We start from the raw sequence: 21,331 nt of genomic DNA on the forward strand, positions 1-21,331 counted from the left end.
ACGTCACGCGTAACATTTACACCCGTGAAAAATCACTTTGAATACTGTTTTGAAAGTTTTGATCAAATATTCTCTATAATAAAAAATTGCTTAAATATTATAAACACAGTCTTTTAATGTATCAAAAAATAATTTTGATGAAGCAAGGAAATTCGGAAGAAAATTTGTTTTTTCTTTTGCTTGTTGTGCGCGTCACGCTACCAAAATCTAACTAACCCCTTCACGAACAATTCCAGCTTTCATGGACTTGTAGCGCGAATAAACCTTTCAAAAATATATATAATACTTCTCACCCAGTAAATTAGAATCCTGGTGATTTATATCCTCGTAGCTTCAGTAGATCTAGAGATTTAGTCGATTTAGTAAATCCCAAACGCTGTGAAACACGCCAGCCATCTATGGTGAGAAGTGCTGCTGTAGTTGAGAAACTCTCATTTCTCCCGTTTCCAACTAACTCCGTGACCCAGACCAAAATAACAATGTCACGCTCATCACTTAAGGATGATTTATGCCAAGTTTCATGGAAAAATACAGCGAAATAAACTTGCTAGAAGCATTTTTCAAAATCCCAAACATGATGAAACATTTCTTGTAGGGTTTCAGGTTACAAATTTCGAGAATAGAGAAATTGCGGCGCAAAAGTTTGCCACTAAACTCGCGAAAATACTCCATCCTAGCGAGTTTCACAACCGAACTAGGCTACGTGACAGTCCGTGACCACCCAGGAATGTTCTAGAAGGTACAGTACGCTTCTAGGCACGTGTGATCGAGAAAGACGCCACGTGAAGGTAGTAAAGGTAGTATTTCCACTGTCTTATGACGTTTTTGCTTGTTTTAGCGCGATAAACAATGCATTATGGGTAATCATTAAAATGCTGATTTCAAGGTTAAAATGGGTAAAAACAACTAATTTATATAGATATTGTAAAAAATTGTGCCTAATAGTTATTTCAGTACATAAAATCAAAACCTGAATTTTAAATTTTTTTCCCTATGTTACACCATTGTGCATCTATAGAGGTTTTTCACCTGACGTCACAGGGTCACGTGACGCCCCGGTGTCCGCCATTTTGAAGGTCAAGCTAGCTAATGTCAACAACAGTAGCTAGTATGTTACTGTAGCAATGTTTACGTTCAGTCATTTGGATGACTGTTAAAACCTTTCAGTCTCAAGTTTTTCCTTTACTGTATTTACTAGTTTACTGAGCTAGCGCGCTTGGGCAAGCCGGGAACTAGCGCGCTCGGGCAGGCCGGGAACTAGCGCGCTCGGGCAGGCCGGGAACTAGCGCGCTCGGGCAGGCCGGGAACTAGCGCGCTCGGGCAGGCCGGGAACTAGCGCGCTCGGGCAGGCCGGGAACTAGCGCGCTCGGGCAGGCCGGGAACTAGCGCGCTCGGGCAGGCCGGGAACTAGCGCGCGCCGGAGCGCGCTAGCTCCCACTTTGCCCGAGCGCGCTAGCTCAGTCAACTAGTAAATCCAGTAAAGGAAAAACTTGAGACTGAAAGGTTTTAACAGTCATCCAAATGACTGAACGTAAACATTGCTACAGTAACATACCAGCTATGTTGTTGACATCAGCTAGTACTAACAGCTAGCTGCTAGTACACTGCTACAACACAGACACCGACCCTAATAATACAGTTCTTGGTCGTTGCCTGGTAACAGCAAATTTATAACGGGCCATGTCTCAACAGACTAAGAAGTTATTTCAATGACATTTAATAACATTTTGTTTATCCTGAGGACCAAAAGTAAGTGAAAATGTGAACAAACCTTAGCTGTAATCAGATGGCAACCACCGGCTCCAGGGACGACCCACTGATGTAGGCATGTTACCCAGCCTGACACAAAATATTTGTAGGCATCCAAACTCTTATACGCTTTCAGATCAATACCTGTGTATGGCGATGGGTTTTTAACGACATAGGTATACAGATCATGTGGGATACAGGTATACAGATCTAGCGGGAGTCGCCATTGTTGTGACCGCCAAAATGGCGCCATCTACTTGTTGACATGGCAACGGTCACGTGGGTCGAAAACCTCTATAGCATGCTACTCATCACTATAAATGTGATTTTTAAAGGTTTTCAATGTTCATGTTTTTGGAAAAATTGAATCAGACTAATAATTTAATTCTGTTTTTTCCCTAAATTCTATCTGGATTCAAACATAAATAGACGGTTAATGAGATCAGGTGTATTACATTAGGTTTTAAGCAGCTCTGAAGGAACGAAAGGTTGCACAGCCTTAGTGTGACATAATGCTGTGGGTTTTGAGCTGCACAGTGTACACCTGATCATGCTGTTTTTATGCCTGACGATGGTCTTTTCTGCATGTGTGTGCTCTCAGGGGCCTGTGGCCTGCAGGAAAAAAGAAAAGAAGACCTTGTCAGATGAGGAAAACTCTGAGATGGATGCAGATCCAAGCACGTCGGAAGAGGAAGCAGCCGGATCACTGAACATTACGGACGAAATGAAGCGTGTGCTCAATCAGCTGTGAGTTGCAGTTCAGGAACAAATAGCGTAAATTCTAGGACCGAATTATTGGTTATAAAAACAGTTTATGGATTGTTGTTAGAGTAGCCTCTGTCACCACCAAGTGGTGAAATGAAAAACTAAAGCTGTACAGTAAATCTCTGGATTTATGAATTCTGTCTACTCTCTTTCCTAAATGATTTCATAATCTTTCCTCTGCTGCAGCAGCTATCTCTTCTTTACGCTCTGCTTTTTTTCCTCCTTTCCTTCTCTCTTCCCCATTTTTTGTCAAACTGCAGACATTGCTCAGATAACTCATTTGTTGCCAGGCGCGAGACTTTTGACATCGACGATGATTGTGACAGTCTGACATGGGAAGAAAACGAGGAGACGCTGCTGCTGTGGGAGGACTTCACCAACTACAACGTGCCGTTCATCAGCACCACAACCAACGGTGCAGACTGTGGAGGAGGCAGCCAGGAAGCTGTGAGTGTTTTAATTCGCAGACACCAGGCTGACCAGCATTTTCAACCGAATCTCAGTCTACAGTACTGAGCAAAAGTGTAAAGAAATGCTGTAGACCGAAAATGGATTAAAAATAATGAAATTAAATGTTTCAACATGGAAAAAAATACTATAAACAGCAGTAAGTGAGGCATGGTGGTGTAGTGGTTAGCGCTGTTGCCTCACAGCAAGAAGGTCCGGGTTCGAGCCCCGTGGCCGGCGAGGGCCTTTCTGTGCGGAGTTTGCATGTTCTCCCCGTGTCCGCGTGGGTTTCCTCCGGGTGCTCCGGTTTCCCCCACAGTCCAAAGACATGCAGGTTAGGTTAACTGGTGACTCTAAATTGAGCGTAGGTGTGAATGTGAGTGTGAATGGTTGTCTGTGTCTATGTGTCAGCCCTGTGATGACCTGGCGACTTGTCCAGGGTGAACCCCGCCTTTCGCCCGTAGTCAGCTGGGATAGGCTCCAGCTTCCCTGCGACCCTGTAGAACAGGATAAAGCGGCTAGAGATAATGAGATGAGATTTAATTTTGTGCTGGAAAACGAACGTTTGGACTCTAAAATGTTTTTGTACCGACTTGATAACATAGACGTCATAAAATAGAAATCTATAACAAAGTTTGTATGGGGTAAAAAAGGGGAGTGCCAGGACTTTTGCACAGTACTGTATGCATCTGTAGCACTTGTAATGGTCCTACAAATCATTTTGATATGTTTCTTTGCAATGACAAAAGGAATGGAAAATGTTTCCTTCAAACTTACTTACAATATATGTCTAAAGGCAGTTTCTGTCAGTAAGATGTATTTTTTTTGGAGAACATGTCATTTTTCCAGTTAAACGTATCCATGCTTCCAAAATGATATAAAACTGCTGTTTTACATATGATGCTTGTGCATCATGAAAAGCTTAGTTTCTTGCATGCATCCGTTTTGTCAGAGAGATTAACTATTACATTGAAAATTAAAGCTAGACGGCCTTTCGATTTCATAAAATTGGTGAAATTTAGTTCCCTCTGAAATTTGGTCATTGTGATGTACATTTATTTTTGTAATATCTTAAAAAAAAACAAAAACAGGCCATTCTGTGGCTGGGAAGTTATTTAATTTGAGGGGATTCAAGCAAATAATGTGCATGAAATCGCTCGCTTCACGCAGTCAAGCAGACCGAGGAAGTCCGTGTGCGAATGCACAGGTTTACCTTCTTTTTCTTCTTTGGGGTTTTATGGCAGCTGGCATCCACAGTGTTGCATTACTGCCATCTACAGGTTTACCTTTGACCATGCACTGACAGTTCCATCATTCTGTCGCTAAACAAACAGCTGATCACACCGAGGTGCTCGCTGAGCACTGAGATTTATTAGTTTGGTCCTGCATTTCCTTTCCTTCATATACAACATAACGTCTTTTTTTTTTTTTTTCACCGTGCGGTTTCCATCAAATCCTGCGCTCTGATTGGCTGGCGAGCGGGTCCATATCCTACGATACAAACCCCAGTTACGGACCTCTGGCGACTCGTTCGTTCACAACAACAAAAAACATAGTAGCATTTTTTGTCAACATTTATCTTTTTTTTTTAAATAAGATTTATTTATAAGATTATCAAAAATCTTATAAATATTTGCCAGCATTTCTCAGGAGAATAGCATTAATTTTACAGCATGGATAGCGATAACGACAGTGTTCACAGCGAAAGCGAGTTTTACTACCCTGAGGAAGACAAAATAAAATAAAACATTTCAGGAGAAAGCTAAAAACCTGTAACTGTTGCTAACGCCGAGCAAAAACATGGCTGAATCCTGAATGACTCCTACTTGTATAAATAGGGGACTACATAGGCAGCAAAATGTAGTTTTTTTCCTGCCATGGAAGTGCACTTGTATACCGAGGAGGAAGCCATTTACATTACAGCCGTGAATGAGGATTCAAAATAGCATTAATTTTACTTCATGGACAGCGATAACGACAGTGTTCACAGCGAAAGCGAGTTTTACTACCCTGAGGAAGACAAAATAAAATAAAACATTTCAGGAGAAAGCTAAAAACCTGTAACTGTTGCTAACGCCGAGCAAAAACATGGCTGAATCCTGAATGACTCCTATTTGTATAAATAGGGGACTACATAGGCGGCAAAATGTAGTTTTTTTTCCTGCCATGGAAGTGCACTTGTATACCGAGGGGGAAGCCATTTGCATTACAGCCGTGAATGAGGATTCAAAATGGCGGCTCGGCTTGGTTTTCCCTTTCAGGCGCTCTCGTTTTCTGTTAGAATTTGGGAAAGAAAAAAATAAATATATTATTTACCAGCTTAAGGTCGGTCCGTATGGTGAAATACCATGATCTCGCCCTTGAATACTGACCTCGGCCCAGAGGGCCTCAGTCAGTACTTTCAAGACCTCGGTCACGGTATTTCACGATACGGACCTCCCAGCTGGTAAATAACATATATTTCTTCTTGCTTTCCGTTACTGTAGTCGGTCTTTCATGTTTCATTCATACACTCACATCCTCCATTTTTCTCTCCTTTTTCAAATTTGTATCCCATAATGCCTTGCGCACGGGGAAAGCCCACCACGTGATGCATGACGTCGTATCTTGTATTGTCATAGTGAAGCAGGAAAAAATTAGCCTGGCTAACGCGACTTCAAAGCTCTCCGAGCATTTGGTCTGGCCAAGCTATTAAGCCAAACCGTTTCCCAAAGCGCGTGGTTGACCCGCCTCCCTGAAATGCCTCAGTTTGCTACTTGTCGAAGCCAGAAAAGGCTGTGACGAAGCTTAAACCAATCACATCACTCTTTCCTCTGACGTATGCGACGCGATGGGGCTAACTGGTAGATTAAACCATAGACATCCTATTATTAAACTCTTACCGAAGCCGGTCGGAAGCAAGGCGAAAACGTCCTTCCTTTCAATAAATACCTCCAGGGCTGCTCTTTGCTCTGTTTTCAATGAGAACTTCCCGTTGAATGCTTTCAATATAGCATTCGTGAATGAAGCGCTTCCGGCATAGATTCTGTAAACAATCTATGGCTTCCGGTCACAGTTCTACTACGTCAGTGCCTTGAACACGCCTCTACCCAGGGCCGTTGGAGATGCTCAAAGTTGATTGGTTCCCGATTTTTCGGGAGCTTGGAAATGCTGTAGATAGCCTGCCTGGTCAGACTAAGCTCGGAACAGGCCCTCGTGTTGCGTCACGCTTAGGATGGGCGGGCCCAGGCTAGGAAAAAATAGCGGAGAATTTAGGGCCACATGGCTCTAAATTCCTTAATTGTTCTATTTTAAAAATATTTATGAAATTGTAAGTCTGTGATTCAAATTCAGTAGCTTTTGGTCCATTAAACAAAAATAATTGGGTGTCAGGGAAAATTCTTTTCATGACCTACACTTGAAAAATCTGAAAGGCAGTCTACCTTTAAACAACTTTTAGGGCAGCCTCCCTCATTGTGTGTCCTTGATCATGTTTGGCAGGACTGCAGTCTGGGAAGTCTCATCGATGAGACCGAGACGCTCTTCAAGACCAGGGAAGAGGAGTACCAGGCAACAATCGGCCAGATCGAGGTTAATATTGTGTCTGTGATTATTGTCATGCTTTTATTTGTAGTATCCCTTGAGATTTGTTTGTTTATTGCTTCCCATGGGATATATGAGTCATTCTAGAATTCGGGGTACGTTTCGCGTCTCTGAGATAAACCTTTTGTTATTTTCCACAAATGAATTCTTTATTGAATCAGTTTTGAACAATAATGCAAATTATGACACACGTTCACCAATAGCAATACTTGATCTACAGTGGTGCTTGAAAGTTTGTGAACCCTTTAGAATTTTCTATATTTCTGCATAAATATGACCGAAAACATCATCAGATTTTCACACAAGTCCTAAAAGTAGATAAAGAGAACCCAGTTAAACAAATGAGGCAAAAATATTATACTTGGCCATTTATTTATTGAGGAAAATGATCCAATATTACATATCTGTGAGTGGCAAAAGTATGTGAACCTTTGCTTTCAGTATCTGGTGTGACCCCCTTGTGCAGCAATAACTGCAACTAAACGTTTCCGGTAACTGTTGATCAGTCCTGCACACCGGCTTGGAGGAATTTTAGCCCGTTCCTCCGTACAGAACAGCTTCAACTCTGGGATGTTGGTGGGTTTCCTCACATGAACTGCTCGCTTCAGGTCCTTCCACAATATTTTGATTGGATTAAGGTCAGGACTTTGACTTGGCCATTCCAAAACATTAACTTTATTCTTCTTTAACCATTCTTTGGTAGAACGACTTGTGTGCTTAGGGTCGTTGTCTTGCTGCATGACCCACCTTCTCTTGAGATGGACAGATGTCCTGACATTTTCCTTTAGAATTCGCTGCTATAATTCAGAATTCATTGTTCCAGCAATGATGGCAAGCCGTCCTGGCCCAGATGCAGCAAAACAGGCCCAAACCATGATACTACCACCACCATGTTTCACAGATGGGATAAGGTTCTTATGCTGGAATGCAGTGTTTTCCTTTCTCCAAACGTAATGCTTCTCATTTAAACCAAAAAGTTCTATTTTGGTCTCATCTGTCCACAAAACATTTTCAATAGCCTTCTGGCTTGTCCACGTGATCTTTAGCAAACTACAGACGAGCAGCAATGTTCTTTTTGGAGAGCAGTGACTTTCTCCTTGCAACCCTGCCATGCACACCATTGTTGTTCAGTGTTCTCCTGATGGTGGACTCATGAACATTAACATTAGCCAATGTGAGAGAGGCCTTCAGTTGCTTAGAAGTTACCCTGGGGTCCTTTGTGACCTCGCCGACTATTACACGCCTTGCTCTTGGAGTGATCTTTGTTGGTCGACCACTCCTGGGGAGGGTAACAATGGTCTTGAATTTCCTCTATTTGTTCACAATGTGTCTGACTGTGGATGGGTGGAGTCCAAACTCTTTAGAGATGGTTTTCTAACTTTTTCCAGCCTGATGAGCATCAACAACGCTTTTTCTGAGGTCCTCAGAAATCTCCTTTGTTTGTGGCATGATACACTTCCACAAACATGTGTTGTGAAGATCAGATGTTGATAGATCCCTGTTCTTTAAATAAAACAGGGTGCCCACTCACACCTGATTGTCATCCCATTGATTGAAAACACCTGACTCTAATTTCACCTTCAAATTAACTGCTAATCCTAGGGGTTCACATACTTTTGCCAATCACAGATATGTAATATTGGATCATTTTCCTCAATAAGTAAATGACCAAGTATAATATTTTTGTCTCATTTGTTTAACTGGGTTCTCTTTATCTACTTTTAGGACTTGTGTGGAAATCTGATGATGTTTTCGGTCATATTTATGCAGAAATATAGAAAATTCTAAAGGGTTCACAAACTTTCAAGCACCACTGTACATTTTAGACCCAATTTATTCATAAAACATTAACTAAATAACTCCCACCCCTCCCCCCACATTAGTGGCTGTCTTCGACTCTTGATTCATACATTCAACTTGAATAAACATGAAGTGATTCAGTCTAACAGTCTGGTTTTTGGAGCTTATTGTATTAACTTTTATGAACTCAATTGCATAGAAAGTCAATTTTCTTATTTATTTATCCGTTCCAATGTTATTGTCAACTCTGTTAACTCGGTTATAAAGCCACATAAAATCCACAAAGACTTTTAATAATACGCATGACACCTGCACCGAGAGACGTCACTTGCTCTGGCGGGAAACTTCAGAAAGGCAGCGAGGTACGTTATGTTTCTTCTCTCATTAATTTGAACAAAATGGTGAGGATACACCAACAGATTAATTATTCGTCAGATCTGTTATTGTGATATTGGAGTGAATCTCTCATTCATTTTTTTAAAACAGTAATATGATTAAAATCCATAAAGTTCTATTTTTATACAGAACTATACATGGTAGCTGGTTTGACGTTAGCATGTGGAGTTAAGACACAAAATGGTGTGGAAAATGTCAACTCTGTTACCATCAATTCTGTTAACGGATTGCCCGGTTTAATGGTAACAGAGTTGACGATGACGCACAGAGTCAACATTTGAAATGTACCCGCAATTATAGAATGGGCCATATGTCACTTTTTTTTTTCCCTGATGTAATTTACTGTAGTCCCATCTGCCAGATATTATTGTACGTTTGGAGGACTGAATAAGATTTGGTGCTGCATTTGTCCTCAGGCAGCAGGATGATTTGTGAGTCAGATGAATGTTTCCAGCCAACTGGCTCCATATTCTCTGTTATTTACTCTCTCTCTCTCTCTCTCTCTCTCTCTCTCTCTCTCTCTGCACTCCACCTTTTTTCAGATGGAATTGGCTACAGCTAAGAGTGACATGAATCGGCACCTTCACGAGTACATGGAAATGTGCAGTATGAAGAGAGGGTTGGATGTCCAAATGGAGACGTGCAGGAGAATGATCAAGGGGGGGAGGTAATGGTCACTGACTTTTATTCAGTTTGGAAAAAAAAACCAAATTCAATATAAAATATGGCAGTCAAGAATTAATGATTTGGACTCATAAGGCTTGTGGTCTGGAGGGACTCGTCAGCATTGATGTAATCATGGATTCTCCTGAATATCAGGATTTTAACCCCAAACTGGTTTGCCTCTACAAGGTGGTTACAACTTAGCTATAGATAGAACTTTTAATGCAGCATTTTTGCAAAGACACTCTCTCTCTCTCTCTCTCTCTCTGTGTCTCGATTTAAAGGAGAACTGAAGTCATTTTTAAACTTGCTTTATTTCTTAATTAACGTGTTATTCAATTACGTTTTCGGTTTTAGTAACCTTATAGCGTGACTCGTATTGGCAACTAATAGCAATTAAATATTATACTTATCAGCCTATTCAGTTTTTAGCCATGTTGAATTTAGTTCGTTTGGTCCACGGCAGGCGTCGCTTATCCATGCGATCTTCACGAGACTTCTGCGAGACTTCGAAACGTGACGTGTCAGCCAGGTGTCAGTGCCGCCATTTTGAAAACTGTTTTCCAAACGAAATATTGCGCAAAAACGAGTTTAAATGACGATTACTGCCTACTTTTTTCAAACTTTCCTGATTGCTATCAAAACAAACAAAACTTCCGGCTTGATTACATCAGGATTCGAAAGAGGGCGCGCGCATCTTTTGACAATGTTGGCAGATGTTGGTCACTTTGATTTGCGCTGTACGTTTTACTTCCGTCCTACGATGTCTCGCACAGGTCTCAGTGAATTTTGTTTATGGCCATTGCTTTGACATATAGGCTACGTTCACACTGCAGGCTGAAGTGACTCAAATCCGATCTTTTCGCCCATATGTGACCTGTATCCGATCTTTTATTGACAATATGAACGACACAGATCCGATTTTTTCAAATCCGACCCAGGCCGTTTGGATATGTGGTCCTAATTCCGATTCCTATCCGCTCTTTTCATATGCGACTTCAGTCTGAACCGCCAGGTCGCATTCATCCGACTTACACATCATCAACAAGCCACAAACGTCACTATTCTGCGCTGAAGTAGGCGGCGGGTCTCTCAAAAAAAGTTACAAAAAAAAAAGTTACAACAACATGGCGCATAATCACGGGCGCAGATAGAGGGTGGGACTCGTCCCACCCAGATTTAAATTCACCTCGCTCGGTCCCCCCCACTTATAGGGAGGAAAAAACGTCTATGCTGTCTTTCTTTGCATAAGGCAAACCTCACGGAAAAATCAAAAGACTAATTACCATTCGGTTTATTGAGGTGCACGGCAGTGTATACATAGTTGCAACAACTCACATAAAACAAAACAAAGACTGATATTCGGTTGGTTGAGCTGCGCAGACTGCACAGGTTGCGAGCTCGGTTGCTATGGTAACCCACAACAAGTCTGACAGGCATATCAGGGTTGGGGTTGGTTTGCTGGCAGCTTTGTCCCCCCCAGTTTTTTGTCCCCCCCAGTTCAAAAAACGTATCTGCGCCCCTGCGCATGACATCAATGCGAAGGACGCTTCGGGCTGTGAAGGTTCTGAATCTTCTCAATGGAAGGACGCAGAGGTTAGGGAGCTGATTTCCATTTGGGGGGATGCAGCTATTCAAGCTAGATTGGATGGGTCATACCGCAACCGGGCGGTTTTACTTCCGTAAACACTGGCCATGCTCACTGCGTGTGACGTCGTCGTATCCTGCAATGCGCATGCGGAACACTTTTAGGTCGCTTTTCGTTCATACTGAGGATCACATACAAGTCGCATATATTTGTTAATGTGAACGACCTCACAAAAAAATCGGATTTCACAAAAAAATCGGAATTGAGCATTAAGCCTTGCAGTGTGAACGTAGCTATAGACTGATGTATTACATAGCGCAGGGCTTTTCAAAGTGTGGGGCATGCCTCCCCTAGGGGGCGCCAGAGTTCTTCAGGGGGGCGCAACGTGAGGAAAAATAAACCAGAATAAGTTACTATTGCGGACATTTAGCGAACTTCAGCTAGCCTTTACCAGAGACAAAATGGATCGATTTTTAGTACCTAAAGCTACAGTGAGTGAGGAGACAGAGTCTGGGCCAAGCAAAAAAAGAAGGAAGTGTGACCACGATTATTTAAAGTTTGGATTTTCATGGACTGGATCTGAAGATGCTCCACTGCCACAGTGTGTTGTCTGCCAAGAGGTGCGAGCTAACGATGCTATGAGATGTTTAAAATGTGTAAAACAGGATCTCATCTCATCTCATCTCATTATCTCTAGCCGCTTTATCCTTCTACAGGGTCGCAGGCAAGCTGGAGCCTATCCCAGCTGACTATGGGCGAAAGGCGGGGTACACCCTGGACAAGTCGCCAGGTCATCACAGGGCGTAAAACAGGATGTTTTTTTAAAAAAAAAAAGCACAGATGTTTAAAATGTGTAAAAAAAAAAAAGTTTTAAAAAAGCACAGATGTTTAATATGTGTAAAAAAAGATGTTTTAAAAAGCACAGATGTTTAAAATGTATTAAAAAAAGATGTTTTAATAAAGCTCATATGTTTTAAATGTGTAAAAAAAGATGTTTTCAAAAAGCACAGATGTTTAAAATGTGTAAAAGAAAAAAATAAAAATGTGCACAACAACCATTTTTTTAAATACCGTACGAATGGAACATTAAGTATAGCAACAACAAAAATTGTAAGGGGGGGCGCTGTTGTTTCTTTGCTCTCTGAGGGGGGGCTGACTCTCCCACACTTTGAAAACCCCTGACATAGCGTATTTCAAACACTCATAACTTTCTATAGCCGTGACAAAATAGCAATCAAAAATGCATTCCTAGATTTAATAAAATGAGATAAATAGAATTTTGATAATCAAAAATTTGCCTTCGGTTCTCATTTAAACCCCGATGAAAAAATCAGTGATCTGAATTGAAGAGATGCACGAAACTAAGAATACAGATTAACGTATTCTGTATGGAGGAGGATCCAGGATCACTCTATAAGTGTCTCTTACTTTGTTAGGCATTACAAGAAGAGGCTCATTGCAGGAAGAGGCTCATTTTTATTCTCTCCAGGAAATCGTCACCAAATATTAATGATGGGGCAATGATGTGTTTTCTTTAAACAACAACAAAAAAAAAACTGCCGGAAAATGCTTACATTAGTATTGCTATGGGTGGCATGGTGGTGTAGTGGTTAGCACTGTTGCCTCCCAGCAAGAAGGTTCTGGGTTTGAGCCCAGTGGCCGACAGGGCCCTTTCCGTGTGGAGTTTTCATGTTCTCCTCATGCCTGCATGGGTTTCCTCCGGGTGCTCCGTTTTCCCCCACAGTCCAAAGACATGCAGGTTACGCTAATTGGTGGCTTTAAATTGACCGTAGGTGTGAATGCGAGTGTGAATGGTTGTTTGTCTCTATGTGTCAGCCCTACGGTGATCTGGCAGCTTGTCCAGGGTATACCCCGCCTCTCGACTATAGTCAGCTGGGATAGGCTCCAGCTTGCCCGCGACCCTGAACAGGATTAAATGGTTACGGATAATGAATGGATGGATGGATGGATGGATGGATGGATGGATGGGGGAAGCCGTGGGAGGAAGCTGTGGCCTAAAGGTTAGAGAAGCAGCTCTGGGACTAAAAGTTCGCCGGTTCGATTCCCTGGACCAGCAGGAATGGCTGAAGTGCCCTTGAGCAAGGCACCTAACCCCCACTTGTTCCCTGAGTGCTGTTGTATAGCTGCCCTCTGCTCTGGGTATGTGTGTATGCTCACGTGTGCATATATTCACTGCTTCAGATGGGTTACATGCAGCGGAGGAATTTCACTGTGCTTGAGTGTACATGTGACAAAAATAAAGGCTTCTTCTTCTGGATGGATGGATGGATTTCATGGAACTTGTCTGTGAAACAGGATTATGGGAAGGATCTCATCTCATCTCATTATCTCTAGCCGCTTTATCCTTCTACAGGGTCGCAGGCAAGCTGGAGCCTATCCCAGCTGACTATGGGCGAAAGGCGGGGTACACCCTGGACAAGTCGCCAGGTCATCACAGGGCTGACACATAGACACAGACAACCATTCACACTCACATTCACACCTACGCTCAATTTAGAGTCACCAGTTAACCTAACCTGCATGTCTTTGGACTGTGGGGGAAACCGGAGCACCCGGAGGAAACCCACGCGGACACGGGGAGAACATGCAAACTCCACACAGAAAGGCCCTCGCCGGCCCCGGGGCTCGAACCCAGGACCTTCTTGCTGTGAGGCGACAGCGCTAACCACTACACCACCGTGCCGCCCTATGGGAAGGATAAGTGTAATAAAAGTTTCACAAAGGTCACAGGTGTTTTTAATGCAAAACATGGAATAGAATAGGAGAGACTCTCTTTTCATTACGCAAATGCCACCAAAACTGCTTTCTTTTTTCAGCAATTTTCCCATAAGCAACCAACCACACATGATTATCTTATTTACTCCCATGTGACCGCTTCAAGTAAAACCTAATTTTAAAAATGGTGTTTTGCTTCTAAAAAGAGCCAATCAGGTTGCACCTTTCACCATTCTGAAGCTTGTGGCCAGAGAAGTGGAAAAGATGGAAGACACTGGTTGGTTAGCTTGCATTTCATAGCCACCCTTATCAAAAAGAAGTGTACTTCAAGTTCATTTTATTAAGTGTACTTAAGTAAAGTTAAAGTATATTTCTTTAAGTATACTTTTGTGTACCAAGTATACTGATATCAATGTACTTACAGTATACTTGTAAGTAAACTAATCTAATACTTCTTGGGACTAAATTGGCCCACTTTTAGTTCATAAAAATTATATTTTAAGTCAAAGAGAAGTAAAATTTGAGTATACAACTAGTATTTTTTATTTTGTACTGCAAGTATACCACAAGTAAACGTATATACTAATAGCTTGCTAGTTCTATAGTCCACTTGCATGTGACGTCACAGCCGATCCAGATTGTAAACAGACGCCATCTTGTCGGTCAAACGCCATATTTCCGCCATCGCAATTTACCGACACTGACTTGAGTGCATTCGAGCATATGTGACATGAAACAACTTTTTAAGCATGGATTTTCATGTTTTTGAGCTTCTAACACATTTTCATCATATTGGTCATTTTAACTGTGTAAGCACGTCTGAAACGAGTTTTCAACACAGTACTGTGATATGCACTTGTTCAGAGTGGGAAAACACACTTTGTGTCACCGAGTGCTTGAAAACAGCTTTCCTACCGCAGGAGCGCATTCAGTCTGTCTGTAAAGCCGTTTCAGCGCATAAAGCAAACGTTTGACAGCAAAAGAAATTAAACTGGACAAATACGTTTTTATTTCATAAAGCAGGTATACCATATATACAGTAATGGTGATAGACTACTGATACTTGATCTAACTGATAATATAAAATATTCAACTATAATCGGCTGGTCAGTGCTATTCTAGATACTACTGATATATCTAGTATCAGTACTAGTACTCGATACTTAAGTGACTTACCCGTCCAATGAGGATTGTTATTTTCTTGTTTACAAGATGCCACATCTGAGGGAGGCTGACAAATCCTGAATTTCTGTAAAGATAACTGTCCAGAGATTTATAAGCACGCAGTGCTTCACCACTGAACAGCGAGAGAAAGTTAATGAGGTAATTATACACATCCGGGTATTCCACCTCTGGCAGTTCAATATCCACTGACACGGTCGTGAAAACTACGTCTGGTAAGCCATAAGGGTCACTAATCTGTAGGTCGTTTATTTTAGACATATATCTAATTATCTGTTCATTAGAAAAATGAGCCGTGTAGTCCATCGGTTGAAATTGATCCATTTTGTATACGAGTGCAACAATGTTCAGCTGTGTTGTTGACCGACAAGATGGTGGCTGTTTACATTCCAGCCGGGATTTGGTCACGTGACTGCAAGAGGTCTATACTTGTAGTCCACTCTTTAGTTTAGAAAAGCGTACTTCATAGTATACTGGAAATATACTATGAGTTTACTTGTTTTGTACTTCTAGCCCACTTTTTAGTTTACTAAAGTATACTTTGTAGTATACTGGAAATATACTATTAGTTACTGGTTATATACATCTAGTCCACTTTTTAGTTTTGAAGTATACTGCAATTACCCTTCTAGGTATACTATTAGTTTTCTAGCCTGAACCCTTACCTCATGCACACTACCAGTAGACAACTTAAGTGTTTTGTACTTTAAGTTACAATGAAGTTTTAAAGGTAAGAATTCACAAAATAACAACAGATACTCAGGATTAAGAACATATTCATTTTCTTTAAAAATCAAAATTTAAAGCAACATTGTATTAAATGCCAAAGTATAAAAATATGCAGTGATGATTGAAATTGACATCCAAGCTCTAAAGAAAAATAAATAAATAAAAAATATTAATTATCCCACTCAGGAGAAATTAAAAAAAAAAAAAACTTATATGGAACCAGACATACCTAAGATTCAACAATGCTGAAGCACAACTACAGGGCAAATCCACTTAAACATAAGCCACAAATATTTTAATACTTTATTACACTTTTGTTAAGTATATCTTGATCAAAAGTTTAAGTATAAGCTTAAAGGAACAGTCCACCGTACTTCCATAATGAAATATGCTCTTATCTGAATTGAGACGAGCTGCTCCGTACCTGTCCGAGCTTTGCGCGACCTCCCAGTCAGTCAGACGCGCTGTCACTCCTGTTAGCAATGTAGCTAGGCTCAGTATGGCCAATGGTATTTTTTGGGGCTGTAGTTAGATGCGACCAAACTCTTCCGCGTTTTTCCTGTTTACATAGGTTTATATGACCAGTGATATGAAACAAGTTCAGTTACACAAATTGAAACGTGGTGATTTTCTATGCTATGGAAAGTCCGCACTATAATGCGCACTGTCCCTCTGAGTTACATGTTGATCCTGGGATTGAGATGCTGGCCTCTTCTGCCCCTCGGACCTGCTTGGTCCATCCTGGTGCCCTGTGTCTGGTCGGAGTTTTATCGCCCCACTCCCGTGAAGGACGGCCCCATGAGGACAGTTGAGGGTTATACCTGTTAAAACTGTTAATATTATAGTCAGGCTGTCTGTTGTTGCCCAAATGAGGATGGGTTCCCTTTTGAGTCTGGTTCCTCTCGAGGTTTCTTCCTCATGTCGTCTGAGGGAGTTTTTCCTTGCCACCGTTGCCACAGGCTTGCTCATTGGGGATAGATTAGGGATAAAATTAGCTCATGTTTTAAGTCGTTCAAATTCTGTAAAGCTGCTTTGCGACAATGTTTATTGTTAAAAGCGCTGTACAAATAAATTTGATTTGATTTGATTAATGACAGGCGTACTAACACCTTCTGCGCGCTTCGGCAGCGCATTGATATCTGAGCTCCGTATCAATGCGCTGCCGAAGCGCGCAGAAGGTGTTAGTACGCCTGTCATTATAGTGCGGACTTTCCATAGCATAGAAAATCGCTACGTTTCAATTTGTGTAACTGAACTTGTTTCATATCACTGGTCATATAAACCTATGTAAACAGGAAAAACGCGGAAGAGTTTGGTCGCATCTAACTACAGCCCCCAAAAATACCATTGGCCATACTGAGCCTAGCTACATTGCTAACAGGAGTGACAGCGCGTCTGACTGACTGGGAGGTCACGCAAAGCTCGGACAGGTACGGAGCAGCTCGTCTCAATTCAGATAAGAGCATATTTCATTATGGAAGTACGGTGGACTGTTCCTTTAACATACTTAGACTTTTCGATATACTTTTCAGTACAAGCCAAGTATACTTATGTATAACTTTATTAAGTATATCTCTGATAAGTAAATAAAAAGTAAACTGAAAGCATACTCTCTTAGTTTAAAAGAAGTCTACTAGAAGCACACTTGAATAAATTTCTTTTTTGTACGGGCAGTTTAAACAGGTTTTGGATGTAATGTGTCTGTTTCCTTTACAGAAACTCTCCATCCTTCAGCTCAGGGGCGAGCAGTGACTCAGGGAACACTGACGAGATCCAGGATGAGTCAGACAAGGACGGAGACACAGAGGGGGCAATCAGCTGATATTTACCCAGCCGGGTCACACCCTCCCCTCACCGAGCTCCTATCAGCTCCAAGGCCACTCAGCATTCGGCCAGCGGTATCGAGCAGGACTGGTCCAAAGGATCACTAATGGACAGGTCCTATTTTCCTGTAGGTGCTTTAAAGTCTCCTTTCTAGTATGGAAGCTGAAGAGGGACGTTCTTGAGCATTGTGCCTCTGCACTGATGTCCTAGGGTGTTCTGTCAGTCAAATCAACCTCACCAATCACAAGCTTCACAGAGTAGGCAAGCCAAACCGTACCATTTAAACAACAATTCAGTATCAGTATCAAGACCCTACGCAACTTTACTGTCATAAAGAGCCATTTCGCATGTACATGTATGAGCCTTTTCGAGTGGGTGGGATAGCCATTGGGATGCCAGAATGATTATTATATTTTGTCTTTTCTACAGTGCTGTATTATTCAGAAGGCAGAACAGCTTGGATGGCCTTTTTGCTGCCTCGAAACACTAATTAACAAAAACCCAATAGCGTGTGTGGACAGAATGCAGCACAGTTAAAGCTATCTCTAAGGTCTATGCAAACGGTTAGCCTTATTTCATGTTTTCATGTTCTCTGATGGTCTGTGTATTCCGATTGCCATCTTCAATTGGGAAGACAGTTCTCGCCATTACTCCGAGTGCTTCTAGAGGAAACCGTGAGGCCTGTAATGTTTACAAGCTCAAAGGAGGGAGCTGTGGTGCGGTATAGGTGCCTACTCAAGAGCACTCCACTTCAAAAACATAACCGGTTCTGTGTCCGAATATCATAATTTTGGATTGAAAAGAGCTATGTGCCTGATCTTATGACTAGACTTTTTGATTTTGATGGCCTTAAATGCACTTGCTTGCTTCTTTTTTGTTGTTGTTGTTGTTGTTGTTGTTTTTAACAAATTCTAGCCTACTGTACGTATTCGCTCTGATCGACTTCTTGTTGTTTTATATGTTTTAACGTTTTTTGCTGTTTTTTCCAAAGATGAAGCTGCCTTATTTTGTTAAGCAGCTTGAATGATAAAGAGCTTTCAGGTAGCAATTGTGTTAGTAAAATGGACGTTTTTGTTCAGCGCAGGTTACTATTACAACTACTAATATATTAATTTAGTGATGATGATGATGACCAAGCAGATACGCCAGCATAATATCGAACGTCTCACATTTTTGGCCAGCAGAGGAAAATTTTCCATTAAGTTTATCTCTGTAACTGGTATCAAGATGGCTATTTGTATTTCCATAATAAGAATATTGTTATTTTTGCCTTTTTGTTCATATTTGACCTTTTGGCATTTAAGGTGTATACACATATTTTCAAACATATATATATATATATATTTTTTTTTTCATATTCATTTATATTATGTAATTTATGGTTTCTCTAGGGTTAATTTCGGTTCCTATTTAAACTGTTTGTTTGTGTTAAAAGGAGGTCCTGACATTAATAGCAAATGATTTGTTGCACAGCGAAAACGATTCAAACGTTGTACAAAACATGCGCAAAATCCAATTGCAATCATTTGAGCCTCCATAATACACAAAGATTAATCCGTCACATTTAGCTTTGTATTATACTTCTAAAAAGTCATATTATGGAATTTCATATGAAAGAAATCAAAGACCTGCTCAAGGGTTTTGTATGAATTTCTTTTTTTTTTCTTTTTTTTAACAATATTCAGGGTCATTTGGATGCTTTCTCTGGTAAATAAGTCATGTACTAATCAAAATGTTGCCTTTTAGCCTCAAACAATGCTTCTTTTTATATTCTTTAACACAATAACAGGAACATCATACGACATTTCTTTGTACCAGGCCCAACAAGAGAAATCTCAGTAGTAACCTCCTTTTTGTAATTACTGAAATGTGAAAATAACGGGTTTACATGAACGTAAAAGAGATATCAGAAAAGACTGTCGAGTTTAAAGGTGCAGTTTGTAAAATTATAGATCTTTAGCAATTATACTGTATAACTATTAGACAATTTCAAATTTCATACCTTTCCAACTTCATAACTGACATTTGCCACATTGGCATGCAACAGATCTTCATTATTTAATGCATCTGTTGACGTTTCATCTGGCCCTGAAATTTGAAACGGAGCTGCTCGGGTATGTCCGTCTTCCTTCAAAGGCAACTTGTAGGGGTATATACCATAGATTCAGCAGGGGATTTGTTGGGTTGAGGGGAAGAGAAAGGCTCGTCAGTTTTTACTCCAGTTCCAGAAGGTGCGATAGATTACAAACTGCTCCTTTAAGTGCATGTTACAGTGATAAATGAGTGTTAAGTGTTGTGACCAAGAGGCTGTGAGTTCACATCCCAGAGTTGCCACTGATGTGTTCTTGAGCAAGGTCTGACAAGTAGCAGTAAAGAGATGGCCTGAAACACCTTGTTGTTGTTGCTTCTCTCGGAAATGTCTTTGCATCGTTTCGTGTGCCACGTTCACTCTTCCTCTTCTCATTTGAAATCCTGATACCTCAATCACTGAATATACATTATATCCATGTAGACACATCATCTGTAGTATAAAGAGCTTCCGTGTGCAATATTGTGCATTCCAGTACTGTGTTTAACACACCGTTATCGACTTCTCCTCACCACTTGCCTATTAATTATTAAGCAAACATGACCCAGAAGCTGACTGTAAATGTTGAGTCAAACTATACATACTCGATATTCTTAAAAGAAATATCAAGTATAATATGCTTCGTCAGAGACTGTTTTGCGAGCATTTTTGAATTACACCCAAGCCAAAAAGTACTTGAGCTCCCCTAAAAGCATGTGGAAGGGAGGGGGGGGGAGGCATAAAAAGCAATAATTTATTCAAGGTATATTAAACCCGTCTATCCTAAGGCAAAGGAGTTTCTTTTCTATTTGTTGACCATAAATTAAAGCTGCATGCAATTTAAATTCTTATGAGCTCTTAGTGGAATTGGTGGAATTTTATCATTTTTTAGAGAATTCATATTTCAAATCTGTGTAATCTGTTTATGACAATGAGAATATGCTACTCCAAGGGGAAAAAAAAAAAACTTTAAAATGAACAATACCACTCTAATGCCGCTTTTCCACTACCAACGCGGCTGAGCCGTGCCGTGCTGAGTCGGGCTGAGTCGAGCTGAGCAGGGCTGTTGGAGTTGCATTTCAACTACAATCGCGCTGAACCGTGCTGGCTGGAAGTGGGTGGACACATTGGGTGGAGTTAGCGAAAGTGGGTGGACGTCAGGTGATGTCGTTAGGCGGCGCAAACAGTGACATCAGTGAGCTTTTAAGCGGTAGTCTCACGACCCGGATAGTAAACAATAAACATGGAGGACATGGAGTCGTTAGTGTTGCTGGTCTTGGTGCTGTGGCTTGTTGTCACCGACAACGCCAACAGATACTGGCAAGAGCGTATAGATGAGGCGAGGCGCATAAGGCTTCAGAAATTCTCGTAATTCTTCTTCTTCCGGGTTTACGGTGTTTACAGATCCCAGCGTGCTCGCGGGGCATGTGAGGACACTCCTCCTCACCAATCAGTGCACAGGGGAGTGTCTCCCTACGCCCCTAGCCTCACTCAGCTCGGTTTGGCTCGCTTCAGCCCTACTCCAAAACCGTGTGAGTTTTGGGTGCTAAGCAGGGCTGAAGCGAGCTGAGTCGTGCTGTTCTTAGGTAGTCGAAACGCGAGCCGTGTCGGGCTGAAGTGAGCTGAAAAAGGGTAGTGGAAAAGGGCCATAAATTGCCCATTCACTCCTTTCCCAAATCCCAGCATGCACACTGGCGGTTCAGGTCACGTTGCTGATAACTAGGGTTGCAAAGGGGCGGAAAATTCCCGGAAAGTTTCCATGGAAACTTTGGTACAGGAATTTTGGGAATTTTCAAAAAAAA

The 21,331-nt window shown here is 41.3% G+C and overlaps 1 protein-coding gene across 1 annotated transcript in view; it reads left to right on the plus strand.

The window, feature by feature from the left end:
- The window catches only part of iffo2b (intermediate filament family orphan 2b), a 126,999-nt gene extending 106,407 nt beyond the window's left edge, over positions 1–20,592 (plus strand). The window contains exons 5-9 of the mRNA XM_060909993.1: positions 2,351–2,496; positions 2,805–2,961; positions 6,442–6,531; positions 9,282–9,406; positions 17,354–20,592. Coding sequence (XP_060765976.1) covers positions 2,351–2,496; positions 2,805–2,961; positions 6,442–6,531; positions 9,282–9,406; positions 17,354–17,459 — 624 coding nt within the window. The 3' untranslated portion in view covers positions 17,460–20,592. The remainder of the gene's footprint in view (positions 1–2,350; positions 2,497–2,804; positions 2,962–6,441; positions 6,532–9,281; positions 9,407–17,353) is intronic.
- Positions 20,593–21,331: the final 739 nt, after the last annotated feature.

This window comes from Neoarius graeffei, chromosome 26 (assembly GCF_027579695.1).
Source record: "Neoarius graeffei isolate fNeoGra1 chromosome 26, fNeoGra1.pri, whole genome shotgun sequence".
NCBI lineage: Eukaryota > Metazoa > Chordata > Actinopteri > Siluriformes > Ariidae > Neoarius > Neoarius graeffei.